Source organism: Eublepharis macularius, chromosome 4 (genome assembly GCF_028583425.1).
Source record: "Eublepharis macularius isolate TG4126 chromosome 4, MPM_Emac_v1.0, whole genome shotgun sequence".
In the NCBI taxonomy this organism is placed as follows: Eukaryota; Metazoa; Chordata; class Lepidosauria; order Squamata; family Eublepharidae; genus Eublepharis; species Eublepharis macularius.
The window spans coordinates 78,308,126-78,328,676 of NC_072793.1; the positions used below are offsets into that span (position 1 = coordinate 78,308,126).

General features: G+C 45.5%; 1 protein-coding gene across 1 annotated transcript in view; it reads right to left on the reverse strand.

Annotated features, from left to right (window-relative positions):
- LOC129327368 (collagen alpha-1(XXIII) chain-like) overlaps nt 1-20,551 on the reverse strand; it is a 507,186-nt gene that overhangs the window by 143,774 nt on the left and 342,861 nt on the right. Inside the window, exon 4 of the mRNA XM_054975948.1 lies at nt 418-425. Coding sequence (XP_054831923.1) covers nt 418-425 — 8 coding nt within the window. The remainder of the gene's footprint in view (nt 1-417; nt 426-20,551) is intronic.

Sequence of the window (20,551 nt, forward strand, 5' to 3'; positions counted from 1 at the left end):
CTGTATAACCACACACTGACACAGTTGTGCATTCACCTGGCCAACAACAACTCTGCAGCCACCAACACTACTTAATTATACCTATGATACATTAGTTGCTGGAAGCAAGTTGGAAATTAAAATTTGCAATAAACAATATCAGCATAACGTGCACATTCTATTTTTTATATAAAGTTGAGGCTTTTTTTGAACAAGAAAGAGAAGCATGTTTTCACTAGATTCAAGATGACCACAAAACACTTTAGGAAGGAAAATAAGCATTATTCTCTTTAAGTATTTCTTTACAATCATCTGGTACCAATTTGTGTTCCAGATACACCTCTATCCAAAGTGTTGTTCTGATGAAATGTTACAAAAATGGAAATAAATGCCTTAACTTTGTTGACTCAGACCAAGAGCAATGTCCATGGTACTTACTGGGGGACCTGAAAAACAAAATGCAACGTGATTAGCATTAACAGAAGGGAGCTGAAAACTCAAAGTATATGTCTATATAACAAAAAAAAAGTGCCTTCTGAATTTACAAGTATAAGTCCTGAAATCCTCCAAATAATGAACTGCATGGCAGATATGTTTCAAAATGGAGGCGTTATTTAAGCACACTGAAATGTGACTTCTTGCATTTTTCCTTGGTTTCACATGGTTCTAACAAATCTGAGAGGCTCAGTTAACAAATGCACCCAATCTGAAAACATCCACCTAAAGCAATAAAATTGTAAGATGACATCACTGCAACACATGGCTGATTCAATGTAAAAATAGAGGAACAGATGAACATATGGCCAATGTAAGGCTGAGGTTAGAAGAATGACATGGACTGTAAGACTACACTATGACAGTTTGAAAGTAGCCAGGGTCAATTCTTCCCAGTTAACCTTCCACTCAACTTGCATTCCATTGGAGCTTTCTGTATGTGGTGTACTGGGAGGCTACAGGAAAAGGTAGCTTCAAGGTTCACTTACTAGTACATGCAAGCAAAAGTTGAGCTAGAATATGTTCAAAAAGACATTGCCCATGTCTAATAAGAAAAAAAATGGTTCCCTAGGTAGATTGGCCTTAAGGGCCTCTTGACTCTTTTCCTAAATAGGGAAACAAACTGTACAATTTTGTACACTGTTAGAAGTTAAGATTAGGCACATGTGTATTTTCTCAAGTGATTGTGTTGGAAAGATGCAGATGGCAATGGGTTCTCTACAAATGATCACATGCACGATTTTAACACATAATAAAATACATATTTACTGCCTACCTCTGAATAGACAACATTTTAGGCCCCTCCCAGACCTGTTAAGGAGTACTTCACGTTTCCTTCTGGTCAGGGGCCAATATCACATCATTCTCCTTTTCTTCATTCAGATGATTGCCTACTAAATTCTACTGCTCACTTTTCTTATTAGGTTTGGCAGATACTAGAGTTTTTTCTGATCATCTGTGTTTGAACACAACTAATAATTCTCTTTTTATCTACCCAGTCTAGTCTGTAAAATTCACATAGAACTGATAGAAGGCAAATCCCCTGAACTTCTGTTTTATTTTTATTATTCTTGTAGCCTGTTCTTCCTCTACAGATTTCAGAGCAGCTCACATGGACTTCCCAGTGATATCTTTATCAAATCCATACCTGTTTAGCTTCAATAATGCTATAGTATTGGATGTTCCTGAGCTATTTTCATTAAAGTTTGACTACCATCCATAGTAATTCCAGTTCTGTATTGCTTCAAAGTACAGAAAAATGAACACATGTTTGAATTACACTGAAGTCAGTATGTCAGAAAGAATTATTTCAGCACATCTCTTCCTAATATGCTATATTTTTATGTGCAGAGAGGTCTTTAAAATGGAAAATTCATTCAAACATATGAACCTTCATTTGCAATCTGAAGTGGTACAGGCCAGGAAAGGCTTTACTTTATATCCTTCCCCACTTCTACGTTTAAACTGGCAATAATAGTACAAGAAAATTACTGTTGCTCTACTGTTTGTTTCCCTACTAAGGCTCTTCATACTCTGGCCCCAGTCTTGCTATATCCTCATAGAGACCCCTGTACAGAGGTGAGCATTGGTCTGAATAGCCTAATGGAATCCATGTTTCAATCCTATTTTCAAGACACTTTTTACACTCTTTTCTTTTTAGTTTCTTCATGCTCCATTTCCTATGTGATCAAAACCAGAAGGATTAAATAGAGGGAAATGTGGGAAAAATTAAAGAAAAACTGAACTCCCTGAAAAACAATATAAAATTAGAAACATGCTTTTGTTTGTTTATGCAAGCATATTCAAGCACTAAATCTACTTTAAATCTTATTTTAATATCAATGGAGACAACATATCAACCTGAAGTATGGGAATAATAGTTATGGAATCCACTGGCTTCATTTTGTCTTCCTGCTGGGTTTTCAGATCTCATGCCACAACTCAAGGTAGCCTGGTTGTGCAAGAAGCCAACCCCATCTATAGAGTCTTTTATTAATATCTTTGTGTGGATATGACGGACCCTCCATATTTTCCCACCAAAATTCAGTTTGCCTGCTTTTGCTGAGCAGCCTCAAGTAGCATGTTAATCTTTATGGTTTGAAAGTCTTTTTGGCCCACCCTGACAGATATATTTTTGGCTTTTTAGCCCAGCCTTTTTGTTGGAAATGGCGCTAGAGACTGTATAACATTCAAAAGGAAATAACTTTATTTAACAGACAGGGATTGAATAAGTGTAGTCAGAGAAGTGCTGAGGATAAATTTTGTTGGTAGTACAGATTACACTTTGAGTAACAGATAAAATAGTTTCTTTGAAGCTTAGTTTCTTATATTCTTGATTCTTAGCAGTAGAGTTGTTTTACTTAATCTTTAGTTACAGCAACAATGTTTCTTCACAGAACTTCCTATGACAGCTCAGGTTTCCTGGAGTTAGTTTAAAATGGTTTTTCCCTTCACAACAGACTCGGGATCCTTCTCAGAATCAAACCCCTTTTAGAAACTGGACAGGTTAATCTTCTCCTCCTAAGAAGATATAATCCTTCTTTTGGCTTGAAAGGAAGCCTAACCTACTACCCAACCACTCTTGCCAAAACATACTCACAGTTCTATGGTGTCTCTGTCAAGCGGGCTTCAGCTTCTGCTGACACTTATACTAAGAATTCTTAAATTGAATTCTTCTTCAGGACAGTAATGTTATAGTAAAGGCAAACGTTTCCTCTTCCCTCATTCCAGAGGGGAACCTGTCTGACCTTCCCTGTCAGACTCACTCACAAACTCTCTGAACAATCCTGTCAGAAACTCACTGTTAGTCCTTCAGCCGGGTTCTAACTGACCAATCAGAGAGTAAGGAGCAGCCTGTCACTCAAGCTCTCTAGTCTCAGCAAGAGTTAACTCTTTCCCTCCCAGCTCTCTAATTGCTACACTTAGGAAACCTGCTTTCAAGTGCAGTATTCACCACAGACACATCACAGCAGTGCCATATGGCAGTGCAGCAGTGACATATCTGGGAAGGGGGCAAAGCGGAGCTGAGGCTGTTGATGGCATCTTTATGCTTTTTAAGGCCCATCAAGGCTGGAAACTCAGACACAACTCCAATAATGCCAGTCTAAGACTAAATATTGGGATGAAACGTTTCCTGACAGGGAACAGAGCTGCAGAAGGATGCCTCCCTTCAGAACAGAGCTGCAGAAGGGAATGGATGCAAGCATAAACAGTTGATTAATCTAATTGAACTATCTAACAGAGTACATCTATGTGACCCACAAATGCTGTGGTTAATAAACTATTTGATTATGCTATTTGCTTCTTAATTCAACAGGCACATTAGAACTTCAAAGAGAAAATAAAGAAATATTCTTAGTTGAAGAAGAAAATATCTGATCTCTAAGACAAGTTGCTTAGTTTGGAGTTCTTAGCAGAATGAGCTCAATAGGAGGTTTTATTTCTTACAAGTGGGATTTTTGTTTGTCATGACTGGTCAGAAAAGTTCAAAAGTCTGAATTTATTGTGCCTACTGTAGTATTGTGCATACTGTAGTGCATGATAAAACCCCAGTAAATAAATGCAGTATCTTAGAAGCTCATCAACTACAAGGCCAATAAAATCTTAGTATCATGACTTCTGTAAGCTCGCTGGTTTTGAAACGTTCCCACTGGCTGTTACTAGGCTGTTGGCTAACATAATTAGCTGAGATGTGTTACATCACACATTAAGTTTATGTTGCCTGATGAAAACACCCTCAACAGGGAAAAAAATATAGTCCCAAGGACTAATTAGTTCCCAGCCAAGCCCTATATTTTCAAAAACTAGGGAGGAAGACATTTCACAAAATGTTCAGGATAAATAACAAGCTGTTGTGCTAGGATGAGTAGAGTAGAAAGATTTGCTCTGCTTTCTCCTTTTTACAAGATTCTCTGAAGCTTGCAATATTTTAAAACTCTTTGATGTTTTGCATCCTTTGTCACTTTCCCCTTGAATTTCAATACGGCACAACATTTGAGAGGTGTGCAACTGCTTAAGAAGTACTGCCAGGGCTTTTTTTGAGGGGGAACGCCCTGGAATGGTGTTCCGGCAGCTCTGGAATCTGTTCACGTGATTCTTTTCTCCTTCGGCCCCATGGGCTCTGCAGAGGAGGCTAAGATGCTTTGAGTTCATTCTGCTTTCTTTTCATTCCTCTGTGAGTGAGAGAGAGAGTGAAAGAGAGAGAGTGCAAGCAGACCTGCTGGGGCCAGCTCTCCAGAGGAGGCTAAGCTGCTTTGAGTTCATTCTGCTTTCTTTTCAGGGGGGGGGCTGTGTGTGTGTGTTTGCTGCTTTGAGTTAATTTTGCTTTCATTCAGGGGTTTCTGTGTATGTGTGTGCTGCTTTGAGTTCATTCTACTTTCTTTTCCGGGGGGGGGGGGGGGGCTGTGTGTGTGTGTTTGCTGCTTTGAGTTAATTTTGCTTTCATTCAGGGGTTTCTGTGTATGTGTGTGCTGCTTTAAGTTCATTGTTTTATTTTCATGGGTGGGGCCCTGTACGTGTGTGTGCGTGTGTGCTGCTTTGAGTTCATTCTACTTTCTTTTCATGGGGGTGGGTGGGGCCGTACATGTGTGTGTGTGTTGCTTTCATTCTTTTGTTGACTGAAGTTGACATTGTTATGGTTCCCACAGCTTTTGAATGCAGATTGGTTCTGTGTTATAACTGTTATAACTGATACATATATCAGTTATGGTTATTTGTATTCATTAAAGTATCACTTAGGGTTATTCCAGTTTTATGCTAGGAATGGATAGCTGTGTCTAAGTCACAGAAGGCTTTCATCAATATATTCATCAGCATATAGGTGTTCTTATGTCTTAATAGCTGTAACTCAAATGGTTCTCCCCATCCTCAACTGATTAACATCACTGAAATTGCAGTGGACATATGGTTGTTAAAGAAGTTTTTATGAATATTGTTTGTCTGTGACACTGGAATATTTATGACCCTTTCACAATGTCACAACAGCTTAGCCATTGGTAAGGTAGAGTTGGCAGGCAACAAAAAAAAAGCCATTTTAAACTAAGTATAAATCTAATGCAGCTAAAGTTGAGTATCTTCTTTTGAATTGCTCCAGTAAAGCAAAACCCTCCCTGAAAATATGAAAATTCAATATTCATTAGATTTGGAATTTCAGACTCTGTGGAATTTTGAGAAAGAATTTTGTAATTTTTTTCCCTACACTGGCAGAGGGAATCTGTTAGAATTTAGATTTGTGAGATGGGTTTTGGATTTTTAGAGGCCCCCTCCTTCTTGCATATTTTAAAATATGATTCCAAAGAAATGAAATGTTTGGGAAAGGGAATGGAAAATTTCACTTTTTGTAGAGGATACAGAAAGGAAACAAACCCTTTTTCATAACAGTGTAATTTCCCAAGCTTACTAACATTTATCTCGTTGTAATTTATTTTATTTATTTATTTTGTTATGCATTGTGCTGGGTTCTGAGAAGTAGTGTCACTTCCAGGATGCGGCGTCAGTTCCAGAAGTGATGTCATCACACATTTCCAGAAGCGCACATGCACTTTTTGTGCGCACATGTGGTAATAGAGAGTTCCACCACCTCTTTTCCCAGAAAAAAAGCCCTGAGTACTGCTATCCAAGTACTACTATTTATATAGCAGTTTTAACATTTGCATTTTTAAAAATAATTTTTCTTCTTTTTTTCCTTTTTACAAATAGGAGCCAAGGCTGAAAAAGAGCAACTTGCTGAAATCTGCATTCTAATAGATACATGGCTCTGCTAGCAACTAGATAATTTCTTCTATATGGCTGTATCCAAAAGACCACTATGTACGGTGGATTTTAGCACAGATCAACTGGCACTAAATCATGCCAACCACTGTTTTTGAAAATTCTGTCATTTCAAGTACGAATTGTTCTGTGGCTCTGAGACTTCTCTTGAAAACAAAATTGACAGTGCAATCCTAATCAGAGTTCCATCTTCCTAAGTACATTGACTTCAATGGCCTTACAATTTTAATTGGCTTAGAATTGCACTTCAGGTGCTATTTGGACTTCGCAGATCTATTATGAGACCCGCATCAACCGGGTGAAGGGGTGCAGGCAAGGTGACAAAAGACACCTGACAACTTGTAGGAAATAAAATGGCCACAAATGTATTGATTTACAACTTATGGAGCCTTGATGCCACACAGGGCATGGATCCAAGTATCGGATGACTTGCCTGTCAGCTGATGACACACTTGCCTCTTCAGCCCTCCTGTGTGGGGGGTCATATACCAAGGGATGACAGTAAGCAGGATTCCACATGGGTGTACACCTCTGTGTGGATCCCCTGCCACCTGGGAGTGAGCATATCCTGATTAGGGGTGTGCACTTCAGGTTTCTGATTCAGGTTCCTTGCATGGCAAGAAAAGTGTTGCTACTTTCAAACTGCACCTTTTTTCAGCTGACAGGAGGTGGATTCCCTTCCCATCTGCTGAGAAAAGCTGCTTTCAAACACAGCAGATTTTTTCATCTTGCTGCTTCAGGATTTGGGTTATCCTGAATTGTGTGCACCTGAATATTTTTCAGGTGCACACCTCTAGTCCGGACAGCCTCCAAGCTGGACATATCCCTGTTATGCATCACCTCCAAAATCCCTTAAGAGGATCCCCAGTAATGGGGAAACTGGGCTCCCAGGCCATGTTTCCCCCTAAAAGGATCTGTGCCAAATGCCAAAAGCACCCTTAACTAAGGTTGTGAGTGACAAAGCGAGCAAACAATTAGCAAACCTAGCCCCCACCACCATGTCATTGCAAATTACAGAATGAAAACCATCAATCAAGGAATAGCATCACAAATCAGATCAACAATTGTATAGAACTCCCAAGCACCAGCAGTGCAGAGAAGGAGGGATGGGTGGAAAGCAGGCCAAGAGCCAAGCACCAAGGGGCTCAGTCAGCTCCTGAAGATATAGCAGCAGGAGGACCAGAGGGAAATTGTGTCTTCCAGGTCTGATGGTTGAAAAGACCTCTCCTGTCTGCATGCCTGCTACTGATTGGCTGGCTGGGCATTTTGAACTACAAGCTGCCTGCACAGTATCAAGGAGACTTCTGGGAGCTGCCAAGCCCCTCAAAATAATGGCAGCTGCCAAGTGCTGCACCCCCATGCCCTGTGGGCCACAACTTGGAGCCCCAGGTAAGTCTGGGGCTAGGGCCTTCAGTGACTCCGAGTCCTGGCTTCTATCTACTGAACCACATTTGCTTTTAAGACAGTGGCAAACTGACAGGACAAGAATTGGAGTCAAGCATTATTTGTATTTTCTCACTGCTTTATTTTTCTTTTTGACTAAAACAGGCATTCTTTGCAGGGGCCATGTAACCCATTTACGTTTTAAATGAGACATCTTCCTTGTTCCTGTTATTGCACCACTCCTCACTGACTTGCATAGGGCCTTGTCCTGCCGTATGCTCTGCAAATGAATATAATAAAGCAAGGGGAAAAGACACAAGGGAGGAAAGAATTCTTTCCAAAGAGTTTATAGCCTTGGAACTGTGTTCTGCTAACACTTGAAAGAGCTTAACTTTGCATTCACAGGAAAGAAGGTCTTGGATAAACAATCCAGAGGAAAAAAAGGACAAGGACTGAAGAGCTGCAGTGAGCAAAACAGACAGATACGCAGACTTATATAGAATAACAAACATTCAGTGTTCCTAGGCCTGAGTCTCAGGCATAAGGACGAACAGAAGCAAGTCTGCTCTTCCTGAGGTAGATTTAGATATACGCTAATATTGAATTATGTTACTAGAAATTGTGCTTTAAAAGTATGTGAATAAGCCTGAGGGGAAGTACCACATCTATGAAAATTAACATACTGTGCTCTGATAAGGGTGAATGCCATTGGGTTCCCTGCTACCCCTTAATCCTCCTCATTTAAGATTACTTCACACACCACATTCTCTTGGTGTATACCTACTAAAACCTCTCTCTCTCTCTCTCTCTCTCTCTCTCTCTCTGCTCCTATGGCTATTGCCTTAAACAGAAATTAAAATGGGAAGAACCTTACCTGATATCATGTCTCTGATGTTTAATTATTGCCCCTATATAATTTGCCACAGAAAGAGTGATGGAATTGAAGGCCTCAGACTTACCTGGGGCCAGGTTGCTGCCGGCGGGCCAGGGGGGGGCGAGGCATGGCGGCCGCCATCTTGAGAGCTCGCCCGGCAGGCACCGGGTGAGCCCTCAGCCTATCAGTTCAAACCCCGGCTGTCCAATCACAGGTGCCGGGGTTGGTACAGGGGGGCGGGGCTGGGGAACGGACTGAAGGGTTGCAGTCTTACCCCAGGTCCGGCCACACAGCATATATCTCCGCAGCCGGCCCCGCCTTCCTTCAGTCGGCTCGGGCTTCCCAACAAGGCGGATCACGGCGAGGGACCGAGGAGTGCGGAAGACCGAGTGGGCAGGCACGGGTCAGAGGCAAGAGGTCTGAGCTGAGCCTCGTGCTTCGTGGCAGCGTGCAAGCGGCGCAGCGGCGGTGATCGGGAGGCCAGAGAGGAGTGTCGGAGTCCAGTCTTTTCCCTGAAGCCCTTTGAGGGCCGGTCGCTTCGGCCAGGAATTCACGAGCCACATGGATCCCACTAAGCATAGCAGGGCTGGGGGAGAGGGATCTCGGCCAGCCCGGTCTACAAGCGGGAGGGGGAGCAAAGGGACTGCCCCCCCGGGCAAGTGCAGGAACCCGTCTTTTCCTCCTTCCTCGGGCCGCACACCAGGTGGGGAGCCTCGCCCCGGTCCAGGGTGGGCCGCGGGTGGTGGGAAGCCCCAGCCTCCCACTTCAGGAACCGGGAGGCCCAGCCGGAGTTCAAAGGCTAAGGGCTCCCTAAGGGGAATGGCCAAGCCTAGGGTGCCATCTTCAGTCTCTCATTACTCGGAAGGGAGGCAGAAGGGGCGGGGGCCAGCCAGGAGGGCCAAAGGGCGGGCCCCCTCTAATCAGAATTCTTCTCCTGAGTCCTTAAGCAGTATCAGCTGGGCCTTAGAGCTCCTCACAGCCCGGGTTGAACAGCTGGGGAACTCCGGGCCAGGGACAGGCCAGCCTGCCCCTGGGCCTGTCGAGGTCCCCCAATGCAATAGGAGCAGCAAGGCGGAGAGGAAGCGTTCCGCACCGGGCCAGCAAACACCGCAATCTTCCTCCGCCTGTTCGGAGAGCTCCAACAGCAGGGAGCGACGAAGGCCTGCAAAACAGGGAAGGACTTCGTACAGGAAGAAAAACCATCGTCGCCGCCAGGAGGAATCAGACAGCGAAGGAACCTCAGGTGAGTCCTCATCATCGGAGAATGGGACCCCGTGGGAGGACTATTGGGAGGTGGCTTCAGGGGTCCCGTGCTTGCCAGCCTGGGCCCTCCGGCGTCGGGTGGGGGGCACTGGGGGATAGGGCACCCCGCGGGAGGTCTGGGACTCAGGGGAGGCTCCCCTTCCGGGATTGTCCTTCATGAATGACGAGGACCCCCCGGGTCTCCCCCTGTCCCGCAAGGTGCGGGAGCGTATCCTTGACGGTTATTATTTGGACATCTTCTCGCTCCTAAAACTCGAGGCGGAAAACGGGAGGTCTGCCCCCTCATCCAAGCGGGAGAGGAAAGTGGGAAAGAAATTGGCGGTCGAACGCACGTTTGCAAACTGGCTTGAAGGATACTCAGTATACATGGGGGTGATTCAGGCAGCGTACCCCAACCGGGGCTGGCACCTTTCCAATCACCTGAGTAACGTTCTCCGGGCCCGGGCCTTGGCGGGGGAGCAGGCCGCCATGGATTACGATGAGGCCTTCTGCAAGAGGGCTTCTCATAACCCTAGGGCTCAGTGGGACCTCATCAACCAGAAGCTGTGGCTCTGGTTGGTGGGGCCACACATGAGGGGCAGGGGGGATGGGTCCCGCAGTGGGTGCTGGGAATACAATCAGGGCAAGTGCTTTCATCCTAAGTGTTGATTTGACCATAACTGTGATTCCTGCGGTGGTCCACACGCACGCCCCTCCTGCCCCTGGGGCTCTGCCCCCCCTCAGCCCTTTCGTGGGGGCCGGTCCTCCAGTACCGTTGCCAGCAAGGATGGAGGACCGGGCACCTCTGCCTCCCAAGTTGCCGGTGGCGGTAACTAGTCCCAGCCATGGAGCACTGGGCCTCGCCCACACCACCATCAGGCTTGCACCCCTTCTTCCTCTCCTCGCTCGCTACCTGGACAGGCAGGCCGCCTGATATCTACGGGAGGGCTTCTCTGTGGGCTTCCGCATCCCGTTCACAGGGCCTCACATCGCCACCACCTTCGGCAACTTAAAATCCACCAGGGAGTTGCCGGAGGTGGTCGCGGCCAAGGTGGACAAGGAGGTGTTGGTGGGCCGGGTCGCTGGGCCCTTTGACACCCCTCCTCTTCCCAACCTCAGGGTTTCCCTGCTCGGGGTCGTTCCTAAGAAAAACCCAGGTGAATATCGCCTAATACACCACCTGTCTTACCCCAAGGGTTCATCAGTAAACGACTTAATTCCCCCTGAGTGCTGCTCAGTGAGGTATGCCTCATTTGATCATGCGGTCCGCCTGGTCCGGGCATGCGGGCATGGTGCCCGCATGGCAAAATGCGACGTACAGTCAGCCTTCCGCCTTCTCAGTGTTCACCCCATAGACCACTGCCTATTGGGTTTCAAATTTGGGGAAAAGTGGTACATTGATAAGGCCATACCTATGGGCTGTTCGGTGACGTGCGCAGCCTTTGAAACATTTAGCACCTTCCTCAAGTGGGCGGCCAAGGACTGCATGGGGTCCCCTTTCATCACACGTTATTTAGATGATTTCTTGATAATGACCCCCCCAGGCAGCTCAGCTTGCGTCGACCACCTCAGCTCTTTTCAGGCCCTGGCCCAGGAACCGGGAGTCCCCCTCGCACAGGAAAAAACAGAGGGCCCTTCTTCACACCTCACTTACCTGGGTATTGAACTAGACTCTGTGGCCGGCATATCGCACCTGCCGGCGGACAAACTCAGCCAGCTCAGGGGCCTCATAGCAGCAACCCTCTCCTGGCAAAAATGCACCCTAAGAGAGCTTCAATCTATCATAGGCCACCTCAATTTTGCATGCAGGGTGGTTTCGCCTGGGCAGGCTTTCTGTGCTCGTCTCTCCAGGGCCTGCTGGGGGGTGTCCGCCCCTTATCACCGCATCCGCCTCACCAGGGGCATCAAGGCTGACCTTCAGGTGTGGCTCGAATTCCTATCTGGATTCAATGGGGTCTCCCTCCGGCAGGACCCACTAGATTTAGGCTCTGACTTGCAAGTCCACTCGGATGCAGCCGGGAGCCTCGGGTTTGGGGTTTATTTCAAGGGGCGCAGATGTGTTTGGCGCTGGCCCCTCTTGGGCTGGGTCTGGAATCTTCAGGGATCTCACCTTCCTAGAACTATTCCCCATCGTGGTAGCTGTGGTCATTTGGGGGAACCTGCTCCGGGACAGGCGGGTTATTTTCTGGTGTGACAATCTAGCCACTGTGAAGGTCATCAACAGGCAGTCCTCTCGCTCTGAGCGGGTCATGCATCTCATTCGCCGTTTTGTGCTAACATGTCTTGCTGCTAACATCACCTTCTCAGCCCGTCACATAGCAGGTGTGGAGAATGGGTTGGCCGACGCCTTATCTCACTTCCAGATGGAGAGGTTCTTTGCACTGGCACCAGAGGCTCAACGCACCCCCGACCCGTTCCCGGAGGACCTGTGGTCGACTGGCAAGACTCCGTAATGCAGGGAGTATTGTGCTCGGTGGCTCCCTCCACCCTCCGGGCCTACACTGCGGTGACCGCCCACTTCCTGGCCTTCTCAAAAGCAGCCGGCGGCCGGGGGTCTTGGCCCACCTCCCAGGCCATGGTCCTGCAGTACTTGGGGCACCTTAGGGGACTGGGGCTTTCTCCCTGGTCCATGCGGAAGGACTTGGCCACCATCTCTTTCTTCTGCAAGGCACAGGGTCACCCTGATCCAGGCAATAGCTTCATTGCCCGCCGGGCCTTGGAGGGATAAGCAAGATTGCCCCCTCAACCCCAGACCAGAGGTGCCCCATCACATTACCAATCCTGGACCGCATGCTTCGGGTCATCCCCAGCGTCCGCTGGTCTGCATTTGAGGCGCAGCTGTTCCACGCTGCCTTTATTTTGGCCTTTTTTGGGGCCTTCTGCGTCAGCGAGGTGGTGGCCAGCTCCCGTTCTGACACATCTGGGCGGCCTGTCATGGCCACCGACCTTGCCTCGTCCCCTCGCAGGGTTTCTATCACTTTGCGCCGCTCTAAGACTGACCAGCGGGGCCGGGGGGGCCACCATTGTGCTGCGGGTGGCAAGAAACCGTGGCCTGTGCCCAGTTAGGGCGGTTAGGGCCTACGTGGATTGCCGACTGCACAGCGCGGGCTCCTTCTTCATGCACAAGGACGGTTCCCCCCTCACTCACTACCAGTTTTCAGCCGTCTTGTGAGCATGCCTATGGGCTGCAGGGCTCCCACACATGCAGTTTGGTACGCATTCCTTTCGCATTGGGGCCGCAACCGTGGCAGCCGGCCTGGGCCTGCCCACTCCTGTCATCCAGTCCATTGGCAGCTGGCGCTCCAGCGCCTTTCGTTCTTACATCCGCCCCACAGGGGCAGTTTCTCGCTAATGGTGTGGTGTTCATTTGTTGTTTCCCAGGCAGGAAGAAAACTGTGTGGGTATGTGGTCACAGCATCGTTCATTGGGCGGGAATGTATGCAGTGGCCACCGGCTAGGGCCGGCATCTGGGCTTGGACATTCATCTGCACATCCGGTGGATGGGGGTTTGTGGTATGCTGTGGGATGCTCTGGTGCCGATGCTGACCCATCAAGCCTGGCAACTGGGCCCTCCAGATGCCATCGTGATCCAGCTCGGGGAGAATGATCTGGACAAGCGCGAGTGTCCGGATCTGAAGCGTTCCTTGTGCGCCGACTTGGAACTATCTGCAAGGACTCTTTCCCCAGATGGCCTTTCTCTGGTCGGACCTGCTGCAGAGGCGCATCTGGCGTGGGGCACGATGTCCCAAGAAGGTGGACGGCATCAGGCAGAGGCTGGCTCGTGCCATGGAGCACTACATCTTGGGGAAGGGGGGGGCTCCTCATCAGGCACCCGGACATTTCTCATCATTTGGAGCCCCTGTTCTGACCTGATGGGGTCCACCTTGCCAGTTGGGGGCAGGACATCTGGCTGCAGGACATCCGGGATGGCCTGCTGGCTTGGCTTCAGTTGTAGAAGCATTGGTGGGGAGCCCAGTGGGCTCTCATGGCGGTTGGCATTGGATCAGATCTCGTTTGGAGGGGGGCAGGGCCTGGCTTCAGGCCCCCTCTGAGGGGATTCCCATAAGGAATCTTTGGAGTGAGTTATGGAGGGGCATGCCCAGCTCGGGGGCTGCCAGGAAAACTCACTCCCAGGTGGCAGGGGAGTCCACCCAGGGGTGTACACCCAGGTGACTCCCCCTCAATGTCACTCCTTGGGTTCCCCCCTCAGCCTGGCTGAGGGGGTGGGGTTCATCGGCTAACAGGTGGGCCAGCTGATGCTTGCAGGGATCTGACCCACATGCTGCGCCAATGCTCCTTATTGTGTTTCAATAACGTTGTGGCCTATTTTATCCCAAGACATGTCTGGGTCTGGTTTTGTCGCCGTGCGTCACCGTCCCCGCTCTCAGCCATAGGCAGCAATCATTTGTATCTGATAGTAACCACATCACCTGGGCTCTCATATTAGGTAGTTCCATATTTTTAAGTAGAGCAAGGGATTGTTAAGCTAGCCCTCCGCTCATTAAGTATGGTACACTCTATAATCATATGTTCAACGTTTTCAATTTTATCATATAGGCATCTGCATGTTCTCTTAGCATATGGTACTTTCTTGTATCTAACCTCCAAAACTATCTGCTAAAACAGTATAATCTGATGAGGTTACATATTTGTGTGTTTACAAAGGGCAAATTGGCAGTGGCTCACTAATTCATATAACCAAAGCGTACCTGAATTTAAAATAGAAATGTAGCCTATTCAAATATCACACATTACACAAATTTTTAACATATATGCACCAAAAATGCAATGTGTGAAGTATTAAATATATAGGATGGTGGTTGAGACCTGTGCAGGAGAAAGGTTGCTTATTTCCCAGCTGCCCTGTGTGCAGTAAACACTGAAACCTGAGGCAACTAATGCAGAGAATGCCTTCCATTTCCTTTTACTGAGATAAGATGTACTTCTTTATTTTGTGAGAGTGTGATACCAGAATGCATGGACAGATAAATACTGTAAACTGGAGTTATTCAAGTTATTCAAGTGGTAAGTCCTTGGTGTGTGTGTTTATCTTTAAAAACTAACAATCCCAGAAGACAAGATCAAACACTGAAAATGCTCACTATTTGACCTTAGTATTTTCTCCCCCTTGACGTTGCTGCCAGCATAACCTATTTTAGGAATATGTAAAAATTATGGCCACCACATGACTAAACTAAAACAGTAACTCTAAACTCGTTATATTATGTTTCTCACTTGTTTGCATCCTTCCATATCATATACGTACAAAGATCAAGGCACACAGACTTGTTAGATCATTGTGTACTGGGAAAATCTTGTGAAAAATTGTTAAAACAGCAAGAATACTGGAAACAATTAACATTTCTGAATAAATACTGTTAGTCTTCTGGAATTTCTGTCTGCTATTTATGTTAAGTAGACTCAACCTGACTACAGCTAACCATTTATTATGTGGTTGCTACTTGTGAACTTACTACAGGGTGTACGTATCCAACAGGGGAAGCTGGTCCTATACTACTACTGAGTCACATAGTTTGTTGAGTAACTGATCATAAATTCAGGGAATCAGAGTTGCCTTCCCATGTTGCAGATACTAGAGGTGCATGTCTTCTCATGTGGTCACCAAATTCTTTGGTAAACTTACTAACCAGCAACAGCATGTTGAGAAGGTGGCAGAGGCCAACTAGAGACCTGCAATCTTAAGAACGTTTACTTCTGAGTGAAGATTAGGCTGCCACTTTATTATCCCCCCCACGTCATGTCTATTGTTTCTTACCCAAACATCTTCTTCACCCTGGTCCTCACCTCTGAATCCCAAGATTTGTTCCACTCTCTGTTCTTTCCACCTGGTTTTAAAACATAATTTGTGCAGTCTATGTTCACCGGTACTTTCCATGTCTATCCTCTGGATCACCCCCTTGATTCTCTCATCTTTTTCTGCTCCTTTAATTTCAATTAGTCTGTCTAATTCACAGTTCTTTTTTGTTCCCTTTCAACACCACCCTTCACCAGTTATAACCAGATTTCTCTATACGACTCATTTCTTCTATTTAAGTAATTCCTTTTTTAATAAAACACAGTCTTCCACAATAGCCTGGATCTGAGACCCTGGGTGCTATGGACTCCCCATTTGGAGCACAGGAATGCTTTCCATCTTTAGGGGCACATTCTGTTTACGTGCAGCTTGTTAGGCTTCATACTTGTTGACTGAACAGAGAGTATGCCCTATAAACATCCAGTACTTCACAGCAGTTCTACAGTGCAAGGAAAGATTGTCCATGGTGTTCAAATTGTCATTCAGAGAAGTTTGCTTGGTGTTACTGATTTAAGTGAGGAACCCTTGATATGCTTTCTCAAAAAAATTCAGATTTTTTTTGCTTGAAAACCACCGCTGTACCTCACAGCAAGCTATCTATTAAATTGTTGCCAGCAAAGTCAAGCACAGCATGTCACCTTCATGTACACTCATACAAAATTTTAAGTACGAGCATGATTTCCAGTCACTTGAAGCATCTTGTAGTTTCATTGTAAAACTAACTGATTTTTAAAGGGCAAACTCTTTCAGAAGACGCTATCTCATAAAGATCATCAACACAACAACTCTGCAGTTCACCAGCCAATATCGTGAAATGCACGCTAGAATGTCTGCTCTTGTAAAACATGTGGGGTCAATTAAATGAAGCAACCAAATTACTACCAGAAATACATAAAATGGATCATGTAGAATCAAGTGAGTCAATATATTTGCAGTTTGTCTGTACTCATCATGGAAGTAATACCTTCAAAATCAACACACAGAAAATGAAGGTCAAAACTATGACAAACATACAGAGAGATCAAGAAATATTTTGGTTTTAAGGAAATCCCCATTTGTGTGTGTGTAACAGAAATTCTGAAAAGAATATCAATCACTACTTTAGAATGAATATTACCTTATAGTTACTTAATTAACTATGATTTCAGGAGAATACATATATAATAAAAGATGTTAATAAGTATAATTATATTATATTTATATTATATTATTATTACATTATAGATATTGTAAATCAATTGCTTGCTCAGGGCAGCTTTCCCCAGCAGCTCAAACAGGCTGTTATCCATCTGCTACTTAAGAAACAATCCGTAGACAAAAATGACGTGGCCAATTATCGCTCAGTCTCTGATCTGTCCTTTCTGGGCAAAGTGATTGAGAGAGCAGTAGATGACCAACTCCAGACCTTCTTGGACAACTTTAGTGCTCTGGACTCTTTCCAATCAGGATTCAGACCAGGGCATGGGATAGAAACAGCTCTAGTAGTGTTAGTGGATGATCTCTGTTTGAATACAGACAAAGGCCATGCCTCCTTATTGCTCCTCCTGGATCTATCTGCAGTCTTTGACACAGTAGACCATGCCATCCTGTTGACGTGTTTAGAAACAGAAGTGGGCATCAGAGGATGTGTCCTGGACTGGTTTAACTAATTTCTCATGGAATGGACTCAAAGGGTGGCCGTTGGAGATCAGATATCTCCAGAATGGGAACTATCTTGCGGGGTTCCACAAGGGGCAATCTTATCTCCCATGTTATTCAACCTCTATGTAAAGCCTTTAGGAGAACTCATTCGCAGCTATACCAATATGCAGATGACCCCCAACTCTATATCTCACTATCCAGGTCCCCACAGGATGCAGTAGAAATCTTAGATTGTTGCCTGACAGCTGTGGTAAAATGGTTGTAAAACAACAAATTGAAATTGAACCCAGACAAGACTGGAGTGATGCTTGTTGGAAAGGCAGAGATCTTGAAGGATTTTGTACTCCCCACTTTCAATGGAATTCGTCTGACCCTTGCAGACTCAGTTAAGAGCCTAGGAGTTATATTGGATCCAGTGCTACTACTAGAAAAACAAGTTAAGGCAGCCACAAAAAGTGCTTTCTACAACCTCAATCTTGCATGGAAGATGGCGTCTTATCTCGACACGGCTGACCTGGCCACCTGGATCCATGGTATGGTAACATCAAGGCTTGACTATTGTAAGGCATTATACATAGGTCTCCCATCTAAGCTAACTAGGAGGCTCCAATTAGTGCAAAATGATGCAGCTCGACTGTTATCAAGAACGACCAGGAGCATGAACATTACTCCCATCCTACAGCCACTCCATTGGCTACCTATCAGTTACCATGCTCAGTTCAAGGTATTTGTTATTACATATAAAGCTCTTCATGGTATTGGTCCAGCATACCTGAGGGACCTCCTCCCTCCCTATGTTCCTCTACAACAGTTTCACTCATCTGAACATGGTCTCCTGCAGGTGCCAGGCTGCATATGGGCGAAATCAACAGCAGTCCGAATAATCTGCCTGAGAAGGTCAGGAGAACCCCCACTCTCCTTAGTCTTCTGGCTTTCCACAAATGATGCAAAACTGAATTATTCAAAAAGGTTTTTAACTCAAATGGGAGGGCTGTATTGTAGTAATGGGGTCTCAGATGCTTCACAAATGAGTTAGGGACCATAGACTTCACCATCAGAGATGGGCACGAACAGGAAAAAAACCCAAACATGATGTTCGTTGTTCATTGCCATCCACGAACAGGGACTCACGAACAACCACGAACATGACCCTGTTCACGAACATGTTCGTGGTTGGCTGTTCGTGGGGGCCAGCAGGTTCTCCTCCAGCCATCATCCAAGTTTGGTCAAGATCCCTACTGCAGCACTCCCAGAAACCTGACCTGAGCAGGTACCAGGAAAGGTACCAATAATAATAGCTTGGCCCCAGAGCCTTGCAGCAGCCCTGGAACTTGATGGGGTAGATCTCTATCCCACCACACACAAAGAAAATTCAAGCTCCAATACAGTCTCCCTGTCTTTCTATCAAAATGCCAACAGCAGCTGTCTCTCCCTCTCCACTGTCTGCAAAGACTAGCCAGAGCTGGGAGCCCCCCCTCCCCCATGGTCTTTGCTCTCTTGTAACAGATGTGGAGCTCCACACTTGGAAGGAAGACCTGCCTATCAAACTAAATTGGGCTTAGATTGGGGTTTCCAGGGCAACAGCAGGAGTTCAGACAGAGTTCAGACAATACCTACCTACGTTGCCAAGGGAATTGATTGCAGGTGCCAGTCTGGCTTGACGAACAGCAATGAACAAGGCTTGCAACGACCACCTGTTCATTTAGAATGAGGCCTCACAAACAGCTTGTTCTCGAACAGCAGATTGGGCTGTTCGTGGCTTTTTTTTGTTCGTATTGCTGTTCGTGCCCATCTCTATTCACCATTATGTTGCCTTTCATATGATCGGTTGCTTTAAATACGTACGTCTATGTACCACCTGTGCTTTAAGTTGTTTAATGTCAATCCTAGAAGTGACTATGTTCTGTTTCAGCATTTTTTTCTATTTTGTATTGGATTCTTGCTAATGCTATGTCATTTTAAACTGGTATCTATTTACCCTATGGCATTGTTTATGGAAATGTCCTTGGTACTGTATGGAAATGTCCTTGATATGGATTGTACTGATCTCATACTGTGTAATCCGTTTTGAGTCTCAGTGAGAAAGGCAGAAAACAAACAAACAAACAAACAAACAAACAAACAAACAAACAAACAAACAAACAAACAAACAAATGTTTTATAAACAAAATAAATGTGGTATGCAGCTTTTGACTTCCAAGTGGGGTGTAGACATGGAACAAACAGCTGTTGGAAGACTGCTTGTATTAAGAGACATCAGATTCTCCATCCAGGCTACAAGAATTGTAGGGAAGTTCCTCCCTAATCATCTACAACCAAGCTAACTGGTAACTAATGCCAGATCTGTAAATAATATGATCCTGCTCCTCCATTATAATTATAATTATAGTAGCCATTATAGGAGGCTATTGTCCTGATTAGTGGAATCCAAGCCTGTTTGACTGATTCAGTTATTGCACTTGCTCCACTTGGATATTCGACCTACGTCATCCCTAATTTGGTAACGAGGTATTCTGATAATCCTTTTTGAAATATTTTCCTTTGCAGTTGTACACAGAACCTGGCTTTGAATGTGTGTACTTTGTCAGGTATAGATCAGGTACCTTACTGTTATACTGGTATACTTTATGGCTAGGGAACCACATTATCTATAGGACCACATCTCTTGATATGTTGTACCAAGAAAGCATTGCTCATCTGAGCAAAGCCTCCTGAAATTGCCCGCTTACAAAGAAGTAAAAACAACAGTGGCCCATGAGGTTCCTCTGTCATGCCCCCAACCTGGTGGAATAGTAAACCTAGCAAGGTAAGAAAGGCTTCCGCACTTCTGTTATTTTGCAGAATGTATAGAACATAACTGTTCTGAAGGGTATTTTCATAAAAGAAATAGAGATGCAGTAGAGATTGTGCAGGACATTATTGGTTTGATCAGTGGGATTTGTTTTGAAAGGATAAATGTGTCTTTAGAATACCACAGACTTCTGAATGTTAGCTAGAACTTTGCTGATGGCACCCACCTCTATATTTCTTTAACTGAACGGCTAGAATTTATTTATTTTAGAAAATATATATGCCACTTGTACAAGAACACAAGAAGAGCCCAGCTGGATCAGACCAGTGGTCCATCTAATCAAGCATTCTGTCTCACACAGTGGGCAACCAGTTACAATGGAGGGCCAATAACAGGGCATACAGGCTGAGGACTTACCCTGAACTTGCCTCCTGTCACTGGCCACTTCCCCAAAGACCTGCCTGAGGTGGCTTACAACACAGCAGAATCATAAAAAGTATAAAAATGATCAATAATAAATAAATCAGAACAAGCCATTTAAAACAAGCCAGTACATAAAGCC